This window comes from Centroberyx gerrardi, chromosome 4, assembly GCF_048128805.1.
Source record: "Centroberyx gerrardi isolate f3 chromosome 4, fCenGer3.hap1.cur.20231027, whole genome shotgun sequence".
Classification (NCBI taxonomy): Eukaryota; Metazoa; Chordata; class Actinopteri; order Beryciformes; family Berycidae; genus Centroberyx; species Centroberyx gerrardi.
In genome coordinates this window covers 30,591,859-30,604,450 of record NC_136000.1, presented here as the reverse complement: position 1 = coordinate 30,604,450, position 12,592 = coordinate 30,591,859, and the positions used below count along the sequence as shown (strand labels likewise).

The 12,592-nt window shown below is 42.1% G+C and overlaps 1 protein-coding gene across 1 annotated transcript in view; it reads right to left on the bottom strand.

The window, feature by feature from the left end:
• carmil2 (capping protein regulator and myosin 1 linker 2) overlaps positions 1-12,592 on the bottom strand; it is a 73,792-nt gene that overhangs the window by 19,241 nt on the left and 41,959 nt on the right. The window contains exons 24-31 of the mRNA XM_078282991.1: positions 12,542-12,592; positions 12,120-12,248; positions 11,194-11,307; positions 10,861-11,036; positions 10,275-10,362; positions 9,252-9,341; positions 9,047-9,113; positions 4,125-4,696 (exon numbers count right to left, since the gene is read on the bottom strand). The exon at positions 12,542-12,592 is cut by the window's right edge and continues 36 nt beyond it. Coding sequence (XP_078139117.1) covers positions 4,125-4,696; positions 9,047-9,113; positions 9,252-9,341; positions 10,275-10,362; positions 10,861-11,036; positions 11,194-11,307; positions 12,120-12,248; positions 12,542-12,592 — 1,287 coding nt within the window. The remainder of the gene's footprint in view (positions 1-4,124; positions 4,697-9,046; positions 9,114-9,251; positions 9,342-10,274; positions 10,363-10,860; positions 11,037-11,193; positions 11,308-12,119; positions 12,249-12,541) is intronic.

Below are 12,592 nucleotides of genomic sequence, written 5' to 3'. Positions count from 1 at the left end.
CTCTCTCTCTCTCGCACACACACACACACACACACACACACACACACACACACACACACACACTTGTTACTAAGGGGCAGAGCTGTCTTCCCTCTTGAACATCACTGATCAGAGTTGCATTTACTCTGCCTGACTGCCCACACACACACACACACACACACACAGCTAACATTTAGGACAGATATACAATAGGTAGAGCTACATTTGACCCAGATATTGGTCATACTCCTGTTAAGGTCTTACTCAGGTTAATGTGTTTACCTGGACCTTTGATACCCTGTGATTGAGTCTCCCTGTTACCATGAGTGAACCCCTCCCTCTTCGACTGAGCAGTAGTGAGCAGGACATTTCCTCTCCCTACCTGCTTATTACCTTTCAGGGTAGCAGGAGGCTGGAGCCTATCCTAGCGTGCACTGGGTGGAAGGCAGGAAGACACCCTGGACGGCTCTCCAGTCCATCACAGAACTAACGCAGATAGACAGACACTGATAGTCATAGCTGTGGGCAATTTAGTGTCTCCAATCCATCACACAATGGTACACAATGGTAACAATGTGGATCAATCAGAGTGTAAATCCAGCATAACAATGGCACTGCACCACCAAGTGTAAGTTTCAACCTGTGAGTCTGTTCTGATCCAGGCCACAAGACCAAGAAATGCTGACGTTAGTATAGTCCAAGAGATGTGTTTTGGAATGGAGAGAGTGTTCCAGCTCTGCCCCTCCACTTTATCCATTCTAACAACAATCACTTGGCTAGATTGGGTCCAAAGGACACTCCAGCCATGGTCCCTTTTGCCACAATGTACATATATGGACTTCATGTGCTTTTAGTATAAAACATGTTTCCCATCCTCCCTTAAAGGCAGGATATGAATGGAAAACCAAGCACCATATTTGAAAGAAAACTAAAGGTTTTCAGTGTGGAGGGGCTTATATAGCAGCAGAAAATGGGACTTTAGCCTTGTACCACAGCAGAAATGTAAAGAACCCTTTTAGAAAGGTTTAGTGGTTCCTTACAGCAGGGTTTCTCAAACATTTTCAGGTCATGGACCCCCAAATAGACTCACATTAGACCACGGTCCAACATTTGAGAAGATTTAGTCCCAGGTACTGCCATAGTTACATTTTTGTTGTTGATTTAGTATTGAATTGTAGAACTGTCTACAGTGTATGTGGGGAGATAATGAAAACTATGATTGGAATAGTCATTCTTACACATTGTCTAATTGGGATAATTTCTGGTAAAGGGTTCTGCTGTTATGTCACAAGCCTAAAGAACCATTTTCTTTTACTATATAAACCCCTTGTTAAGAATGTGGGTTCTTTATTTTTTTAGTTGCTGTTGCTGTTTGTTTGAGTCATTATGGTTCTATAACCACTTCCCTAACCCAAGAACACTTGAAGAGCCCTGCTTTTTCTGAGTGTAGCACCCATGTATCTGCAAATATCTGTGAAGCGTTAAACTCTGCACTGGTTGCAGTGAGTGGGAGAATGAAACGGGCTGACATCCCCCTTTTTAGACATTCATCTCCTTTAGCTTTATGGAAAAATGAGAAAAAAATTGATCTCTGCATCATTCCCCTTGTTTTAATTAGTCTTTGTGTTCTAATTCTGCATTCAAGCAATGTTGAAATACTGAAATCATTCTATAGAGGATAGGGGGCTTTCTGTTGATGTAACATGCCTTCTGGCAGCCATATTGGAAGTCCACATGAGCTTAGCAACAACAGCTGAAAACAATTTGATTGAATATCTAGACTTACAACTTGGTGGTCTCAACAGTATGGAACAGACATGGTTGATTTCTGTGCTATTTTTGATTAGAGACTGATCATTTCATCACTGATACATCTGACAGGTTGTGTTTAGATAATGTCAGCTTGTTAGCTAGCTAACCCCTCTAACCCCCTCCTTAAAATGAGTTAAGGGAGTTATTAATGGATGAGACCCCATCAAAACCCCCTTAAACACTCCTTAATGTTTGACTGCTTACTTTCTAATTTAATGTAAAATTCAGGGAGACAGGAACTTTCCATGAATAACTCATTAATAACCCTGTAAACCTGCACAAAAGGCATAAAAAAATCCTTTCATTTCTAGTGTCAGCACGAACCAAGCCATGAATAAATCCCTTAAAAACCCATGATACTAACCTGACTTTTTTAAAGCTAGCCTATGTTATTTTTAATGGATAATTCATGTTTATGTAATGAGAAATTAAGGACATTTCAGGGATAAAATTATAGTGGTTTCATAGTGTATCTGGTCAGCTAACCATCACTCAACCATCATCGCACACTAGCTAACATTACGTAGCTGGTAGCTAGCATTAGCAGTGGCTGGTGGTTGTGTTGACATTAACATTAAAGCTAGCCAAATTAGTCTGCTGGCTATTTAGCTAGCTAACAAAGCCAAAAACGAACTGTTCCATTTATTCTATGTTTTGGAGTAGAGACTAGAGCTAAAGACAAGTCAGTTTACTGTGTCACAGTAACCAGAGCCTGTATATGGTAATGTCCTCTGAAATCACTCTGGCCTACACCAATCCAACACTTTATTACTGAGGACCCTGCAGTAAGGACATCAATCACTGGGTAATAACATCACTGACAAGGCTGGTTAATTACAACCCAGACTGCACATCATCTAGGTATGGCTGGCACCACACACATACACACACACACACACACACACGCACACACGCACACACACACGCAAACAATAAATGTCCCAAAAACCACATTATGTGGTTGTTCACATCAACGCTTCAAACCTTGAAGGGCTACATCTCCACACACACACACACACACACACACACACACACACACACACACACATACACCCTAGGTCCCCATTCACAGATGAAGAGGAATCCTCCTTTCTTTTTAAACACTGACAGGATAGAGAGAGAGACCCCCGTTGATGTGAAAACATGAATAATTGAGTTTGCAAGAGCATTCCCAGGAGAGAGAGAGAGAGAGACACAGAGTGACAGAGAGAGAGAAAGAGAGAGAAAGAGACAGAATATGATAGAAAAGGAAAGAGAGAGAAATTATCATCACTGGGGACAACCGAGGAAACACCACTCCCAAAGTACGTGCGCGCACACACACACACACACACACACACACATCACAACGTCACCTGGTAGGGTACAAAATTAACACACACACATGGAAAAATACGGAATAAACACACAGCACGACTGTGGATCCAGGGAATGCAAAGAGAGAAAGATGGCTACCATTATGACTCCAGCATCATGGAAATGATGAGAGAGAGAGAGAGAGAGAGAGAGAGAGAGGGGGGGGGGATGGAGAGACATAGGGAAAGAGAGGGAAAGAGAAAGAGAGGACTAGAGAGAAATGGGGAAAGGTGGATGGTGAAGAAAATACAGAGATGCAGATAGATAGATAGATAGATAGATAGATAGATAGATAGATAGAAATGTACTATGTGTACTTGCTGCATTAACCTGAGAACCCCCGCCATATGAGCAGTATATCCTCCATCCCTCCATCCCTCCATCCCTCTCGTCCTCTCTCTGCTTCTCCCCATTTGTTCCCTATCGTGCTGTTGTTGTTTTTATTTTCTCTGTCTTTTCCTCCTCGGGGATTCCTCTGTAGTCGTGCAATTAGCTTCCTTCCACATCCACCCTTCCCTCCATCCATCTCTCTTCTCTTTCTACCTCAGTGGTTGCCTCTCCTTTTTTCTTACCCCCTCATCCTGCCTTTTACCTTTTACCATAGCTGTGAGTGCATATGATTGTGTATGTATGTGTGTGTGTGTACATATTTGTATTTGTAGTTGCATACAGCGCATATGTATTTGTGTATGCATTTTTGTGTGTATTTACATGTTGCCTCTTTAACGTATGCAAATGCTGGATAATTTCTGCATATTTATGCGTGTGTGTGTGTGTGGTGCTCAATCGTGTGTGTGTGTGGCGCTCAATTGTGTGTGTGTGTGTGTGTGTGTGTGTGTGGGTACGGGTGTGGATGCAAACATTTGATAATTTCTGCATGTTTATGTGTGCACGCTTGATCGTATGTCAGTATGTGTATGAATGTGTGTGGGTATGTTCGATGATGTGTGTGTGTGTGTGTGTGTGTGTGTTCTTACCTGAGGCCTGGAGGAGGGGGGCTGTGTGTGTGTGCGTCGTGGCCGCGGTCGGGAGGCGGTGTAGTGCCTTAGCGTCTGTCCCTGGGTGGGTAGAAGCTCCATGGGGGAAGCTGGGGATCCGGAGCCGGGGAGGGGGCCTGGGCTGGGGCCGCGGCCGGGGAAGGGAGCCTCTTGTCTGGGTAAGCCTCCGTGGCCGGCGGCCTCCTCCTCTGGAGCGTGAGCGGAGGAGTGCAGGAGGGGGAGAGCGGGAGGAGGAATGAACGATGCTCCTCTCGCTCCTGGTACTGCTGCTGCCGCTGCTGCAGCATCCGCCTCCCCCTCCCTCCGCCTCCTCCGTCCCGAGGGGGAGGGGGACGGGGACGGGGAAGGGGACGGGGAAGGGGAAGGGGAGGGGGAAGGGGAGGGGCTTGAGGCCGTGACTGACAGGGGGGTTGCCGTCGGCGACCGGGGGCGGCCACGCCCACTCGAGCTCGCGCGCCTTCCTCCTCCTCCTCCTCCCTCCTCTCCGGAGAGATCGCCTCCTCCCCTCTCTCTCTCCCTGGTCTGCTGTTCCCAGTCTATATCCAAGAGACCTGAGAGAGAGAGAGAGAGAGAATGACTGATGATGAGAGAGAGACAAAGAGAGACGATCAAAGAGAGAGAGAGAGAGGATGGAGGGAGGGAGGGAGGGAAGGAAAGAGGGGGAATCCAGCCCACGCAGTGAGCATGCTATTCGCTGGAATGTATGTATGTATATCTAGGGCAGATACAGTTGTGTATAGAAGACGGAGAGGGGGGATTGAAGAGGGAAAAGGGGGAGAAAGGCAGGAGGAGGAGGAGCTGAGGAATACAGGAGACTAGAGAGACGGGGAGAGAGAGGGGGGAGGAGGAGAGAAAACCAAATTAAGGAAGGAAAGGGGGGGAAATCAGCAGAGCAGGAGAGAGAGAAACATCAGTTAAGCAGAGAGATGCAGAGAGAAAATAATAGAGATGAAGCAGAGCAGCAGATGGATGCTGCAGCCACACTCTACTGCACAGGGAAACACAGATACCAGCCGGAGTGAACACATATACACTCTGAGCAAAACGGGTATGTGCGTTTGCTGGTATATCATTAATATGCAGGGTTTTAGTGGAGAGTTTTAGTGTCCCGTGATGCTGTTTCAGAGGCTTTTCCACCCTGACAGGAATACAATTCTTAGGGAAAAATACTCAAAGAATGCTTTCAGAATGTATGAACAACTATTAAATGGAACTTTTTGAGAACCATCCTGGGGTCTTTGTTCTGATTTACCGTGTTTTAAATCATTTGAATAAATCATAGGGTTCTTTGACTCTTAATTGTTCTATATAGAACCACTACCTGAACCAAAGTTCCCTTGAAAAACCCTCCTTTTTCTGGGTGTATAGAAAAGAGAGAGAGTATTATAATAGGGAGGGACAAAAAAGGAAAGGAGGGAAAAAGACGTACTTACAGTAGATGATGAAGAAGAAGAAACACACACACACACAGACACACACACACACGCTATTTACTACAGTGTCTTATATGTGCTTAGTAGCTTTTGGATGATTTGGATGAACTATTGCATAGTACATGTTGTCATGCTAAATAATTATTTTTGATATTAGTGATTACGTACTATTACATAGTTTTTCATGTTTTCAGAAGTAATTCATAGTTATTAGATACTGCTGATTATGTGCTATTGCATAATGTTTTCAAGTCAAATGATGCATTATCTTAATATGGTTTGATGGTATAAACTTGTTGTGCGTTGTTTTATGTCAAATGACACATATCAAGAGAGAGGAGAGAGAAAGTTATCAAACAAAAGGAGGGGGGTTTGTATACTGGCTGAGAGTTGCCGCCCCCAGAAACCCCCAACCCCCCCTCTGCTACCCCTTCCCCCATCCTCACCCACCCTCCCACCCCGCCCCCCTCTCTTCCCTCCTCTCCTGTCCCCTTATCCTCCCCTCCTCCACCTTCCTCCCATCTCTCCCATGGTGAAAGTCACTGGTGTGAGAGTAAGCGGGCCATGCTCCAATTAGCCAAACACTGCTGCGTCTGGCAGGAGCGCCGTGGCATGGTATGGAACGGGTTAGCATGGTACAGAACGGGTTAACATGGTACAGGATGGTTTAGCATGGTACAGAACGATATAGCATGGTACAGAACAGATTAGCAGGTTATGGAACGGTTTAGCATGGTACAGAACGGTTTAGCGTGGCACAGAATGATTTAGTGCGGTACAGAACGGTTTAGCATGGAATGGAACGGTTTAGCATGATATACAACGATTTAGCATGGTACAGAATAGTTTAGTATGGTACAGAATGGTTTAGCATGGTATAGAATGGTTTAGCATGGCATGGTATGGTACGGTTTAGCATTACACAGAGCGGTTTAGCGTAGCACGTAACGGTTTAGCATGGTACAGAATGGTTTAGCATGATACAGAACAGTTTAACATGGTAGGGAACAGTTTAGCATGGCACAACAGTTTAACATGGTACAGAACGGTTAAGCATGACACAGAATGGTTTAGCATGCCACAACAGTTTAACATGGAATGGAACGGTTAAGCATGGTATGGAACAGTCTAGCATGGCACAGCGGTTTAGCATGGTATGGAACGGTTAAGCATGGTACAACGGTTTAGCATGGTACGAAACGGTTAAGCATGGGACAGAACGGTTTACTATGGTAAAGAGCGGTTTAGCATGGTACAGAATAGTTTAGCATGGAACAGGATAGCTTAGCATTGCAAAGAACGATTTATCACACAAAACAGTTTTTTCTTATCCCTGGGTTAATCAGTTTGCCGATGTTAGCCTTGTACTAAAATGGGATCTGGTCCAGTTAGTGTGGTTCACCTCTGATATGATGGATTTGATGCAGTTGGATTGATATCATATTTTTTGTAGAACTGATCAATACTACACTGGTTGTCTGTGGGAAGACCTTAACCTGAATTGATTCTCCACCTCTCTGACCACAGCTACATAGAAACAGACGGAAAAGGCTGCAATTGTTCCATAATGTTCTTTGTAAAAATAATTTCTTCATTTAAACGCAGTAATGTCTCCCAGAGTTTCTCTATCATTGAATAGGTGTGGTGGGTCACAATGCCTTAAAGAGCTGCGAACACTAAATGAATTTCAATGGAGAGTTTTAGTGTCCCATGATGGTCTAAATGCTGTTTCAGAGGCTTTTCCACCCTGACAAGAAGACAATTCTTGTAAAACTGGCATGAAAATGGTCAGATTAAGACTGAATATTGGCACAAAATATGGGTTATCGGTAGATTCAATACAAAAATATAAAACCCATATCATTCAAACCCTAGTTAATATATGGCATAAAATGACTTAGCTTGGGACTGAAGGTGTGGGACAGTATGCTTGTTAAGATAGATTTAAAGGGAATACTATTCAGTCTAAGAATAGATAGGCTATGCATTCTTTTTATGGCCAAGGAACATGAAATCAATATTTGTGACCATGAAAAACTTTCTCCCAAAGCCAGACACCAGAGAACTACTGTAGGAGTCAAACTCAGACAATGAATGGGAGACTGATTTTATGGCCCCACAATGACTGTTTGAATGAATTTCTTTACAGAGCAACTGTAAAGAAGACTTTATACCTAATGGCATCACAAATCACAAAAGCATGAACCAGGCAGATTCTGCTTCGGCCTGTCAAAATACTAAACTTAGACTGAATGTTAACAAAATAAAAACATACAAAGGCTTAATAAAGAAAGACACTAAAACTATCAGATGTCACCTGGAATCTAAGTGAACCAAAGTGAAACCAAACTGATATTTAAAGCAAAATTGAAGACAGAATTTAAAATTGAAACAGTTGTAAGTCATGAAACTATTAGGACTCTCCTGTGTCATTTCCTTCACAACGGCACAGAGGCACAGCTGGGGATAAATAAGTGCAGCATCCCAGAGCTTGAATGGACAGAATGGCTGTACCAATTCAGATGAACACCCATACATTTCTATCTAGTCTAATTCTATGGCAGCGTCAGATGTGTGTCAGTGTAACACTGACACACATCTGGTCTGCTTCGAAATCTGCTTCTAAATCTCTTAGCTGTACATAAGCCCTCTGTGTATCACACATACACAGCTGTGGCTATGTCCTGACTGGATAATTAAACAGATGAGTACTGACCTTTGACCTCTCGGTCTGGGCTGGGATCAACTTTGATCTAAGCCAATCAGCACAATAGTTGCTACTGGTCACATCTGAGATCCCGCCATGGCAGTTTTCAGTAACAACCATGTTAAAGCCACAGTCCTGTTCCATGGCATTGCACCGTGTTCTCAAGGAAAAAAATCCTTGAAAGTTTGTGGATTTGAGAAAAATAAAACGATACCGTTTTTGAAAATGAATGGATGCCTTTGAAAGTACTTAATTTTTTTTTTTATGTTAGTTCTAGATCTATTCTAGATCTACAACAGGTGGTGACATCACCTGGCACCAAAGACCAGCCAATAGCAGATTGCCAGTGCAGTACACTACTTTTCACCATTAGATGTCAGGCTTCCCCAAAGATTTGGGTGGGGTTTAGTTACTCTTTAAAAAGAAAATTTTAAATATTCAGTGTTTCACCCAGATCTATATTCCTGTCAGGGTGGAAAAGCCTCTGAAACAACATTTAGACCATCATGGGACACTAAAACTCTCCATTGAAACCCAGGATAATAATAATGATAATAATAACAATAACAACACAGTCATGCATACTTGTGTGGAATCTGATCAAAACATCTCATTAGAACCAGTTCAGGTTAAGGTCTTCCCATAAACAACCAGTGTAGTATTGATTATACAATACATATGGAATCACTCAAACTGCATCATACCCATAAATATTTTTAATAAAAGGCCAGCATCAACATAGTAATGGTATAGCATCTTACTCTTAATTGAAGCGGCAGGCCTCAGGCTCCTAGAGTGGAAACTATGTCTCCAAATCGCTGGAATGTACTGGTGATGGAGAGAATAAAAGTGAGAGACAAAGGGAGAGAGGAAGAGCCACAACAGGAAAGTGAGCATCATCCAACATATGAATAAAGGAGCGAACGACTGAACAAATGGAGGGATGGGTGGATTTGTGCCTCCTACCTCGTCAGTGGGGAAGTCGCTGTCGACCAGTCGTAGCTGTGGGATGATGTTTCTCGGGGCGGAGCATGAATTCTCCTTTATGTGGCGATCCTGAACAGACAGGATTATTTAGTGCAATCCAAAGAACTGAAGAAACAATGTTGAAGTTTGAACATTTTAAGTGTTTCTAGTAGGGACATTAGGGACAACATTGTAATTTCTAGTACGGCTGTTAAAAATCTATAAATTTGACCATTTTCATGTCAAAAATTCCAAGTATTTGTTATTCCCAACAGAATTGTATTCATTGTATTCTTGTCAGGGTGCAAAAGCCTCTGAAACAGCATTTAGACCATGGGACACACTAATCAGTTCTAATCAGCTAGTTTTAATACTGTGTGAAAATGTGACTTTACTATTTATGTCAACGACAGGCCACTGTAGCTCAAGAGGATGGGAGGGATGGGGTGGCTGTGCCAGAGGAGGAGGAGAAAAGTTCTCAATCAATCAATTAAAGAGTAACTAAACCCCAAACCCAAATTTATGGGGAAGCCTGACATCTGGTGAAAAGTAGGGTACTGAACTGGCCATCTGCTATTGGCTGGTCTTTGGTGCCAAGTGATGTCGTGACATGTGGTGACATCACCTGGCACCAAAGATCAGCCAATAGCAGATGGCCAGTTCAGTACCCTACTTTTCACCATTAGATGTCAGGTTTCACCACAGATTTGAGTTTGGTTTAGTTACTGTTTAATGAACTGTTAAATTATAGTATGTTACCATACGGAAGTCAATGAAATACATGAATCTCATTCATGAATCATGAATCCTGCATTTAATAGCTACAGTCAACAGTTTTAGCAGTATCCCATTTTTTGATAACTGTTTTTATTTGGTTTTCATATCACAATGTCAAACCAATATCCAATATATCGGCAAATCCTAGCTTCTCATAGCATAAATTGAGTGGGATCTATAAATGAAGGTCATCATGTGAAAACACCCTGACACCCAAACACAAACACAATACACACACACACTCACCAGTTTGCCCTGTGCCATTGCCAGGTCCTGCAGTAACTGTTCTATGATGCTTTCCACCAGAGACACACTCAACGACTGTCTCAGCTCACTGGATGGACGAAAAGAGACAACAAGGGAGGAAAAGAAGCTAGTTTAGCGATAACACTTGACTGATGGAGGGAGAGGAAAAGAATCACTTCTGCCTATTTGGGAAACTACTGTAATCGAGCAATGAATCAATCAATTAGTCATTTATAGTATTGCTAATCCAAAAATGGATGTATAGACTGTATATACTGTATAATTTAGAGCAATCTGACAAATTAAAGACACAATTTTGAGATTTCAACATTTTAAGCATTTCTGTGTCGACCACCAAGGGCTTTTGAAGGCCGATACCGATACTTTTGGAATGAAGCTGTGGATAGCCAATATTTTGTGCTTTCAATTTGACTATTTTCATGCCAAAACATCATAAGTATTCAGCGTTTCTGCCAGAATTGTATTCTTGTCAGGGTGGAAAAGCCTCTGAAACAGCATTTAGACCATCATGGGACACTACAACTCTCCACTGAATAACTTTATTATATGATATAAATGTTATTACCACAGTCGGTTGCTGATGATCTGCCCTGTTTGCTCTACCAGAGTGCTTCTCAGAAATTTGTGTGTTTGCCTGCCTCTCTTGGACACACACTCCGTCAGACGCTCACACACACTCGACCGCTGGACCACCCGTGGACACACACCCTCTGCACACCTCAGCAGGTCTTGGGCCAGCTCCTGGAACACACACACACACACACACACACACACACACACACACACACACACACAAGTATGTCCTTGAACCTGTTCCACAATGCATCACATATTCTGTATTTCTGAATTAGTGAGAGTAGTATGTTGACATCTGGACAACTTGTGTGTGTGTGTGTACCTGTATGTATCCAGTGATTTCATTCGTCAGTGCAGTAGCAGTGTCAGTCAAGATGCAGTTCACCATTCCTCCATCAGAGGGCGCTCTGCCTAGTTCATACAGAGAAGGAAGCAGCTGCAAGCCAACAAAAACACTTCATTTGCATACATCATTTACATAATTTTTGTCTGTATTAACTGATAATATAATAACTGCCAGATAACGTCATAACTTGTCAAAATGTAATAAAACGTCCCTCTAAATGGGTTGAAAATTTTATAAAACCCTTTAATGTAATAAACTGCCAGAAAATGTAATTAATAATTAACCAGCGATTATTACTTCATAAAGGCTGTAACATATTTTTAACTGATGATGTAATAATAATAATAATGATACTGATTAGTAACATAATAATCATGCAAATAAGAAAAATGTAATTAGTCATTATTATTACATCATCATTTAAAAATAGGTCTAACAATCACCATTTGATTTAATAATGTGATGTTATTACATTGTCCAGCAATTTATTCCATTAACAAGTTTTATTACATTTTCGAACCATTCCGAGAGACTTTTTAATTTTTATTTGAATTTGAATTGTTGATGCTTGAATTCAAATTTCAAATTCAATTCACTGCATTCAGTTTCAAATTTGAAAATACCAATTCAAATTCTGCAGCTCAATTTAAATTTTTGCACACAATGATTCAATTCAAGCATAAAAAAAAAAAATCAAATGAAAGCGATTCAAAGTCCGTTTCTGCTGGCACTAATGTCCCTCCATAGGGAAACTCTGATTCTGTGATCACAAGACTGAACATTAACAGACGGACTAATTATACCAAATGATACCTGATTACAAAAGCAGAATCTTAAAACACTATTTAGACTTCATAAAATCTTAGAATCCAATAATCCAATCCAATAAACATCATCCGTACCCTGAGGGATTCCCTGGCGTTGTGAAGCACCTCCTCTGCCGCCACGATGTCAGCCTGGACCTCCTGGATGTTACAGGTGGTCAAAGATTGAAGGCTGTCCTCTAACTGCCGACAGAGACCCTGGACCAACTGGGGGTGGGGGGGGGGGGGTGGGGGGGGTGGGTGGGGGGGGGGGATAAAGAATAAAATTCCGGGTTACACACTGAATATGAATACATTTTTTGGAATGTTTTTGGAATGAAAATGGTCAAATTTAGACTCAAATTTCAGTCAAATTTGGTTAGAAAGATTTTCAATATTGGCACAAAATGTCAGCTATCAGAAGCTTCAATTCAAAAATACTGGTATCGATATTGGCCCTTCAAAAACCGATATTAGTTGAACCATATCCTTGATTACACTAAGAGTTATCTAGTTTTTACCTTTTCAGGGTGCTGAGTTCTGAACTCCTGCTGGAGCTCCATTCCTTCAGA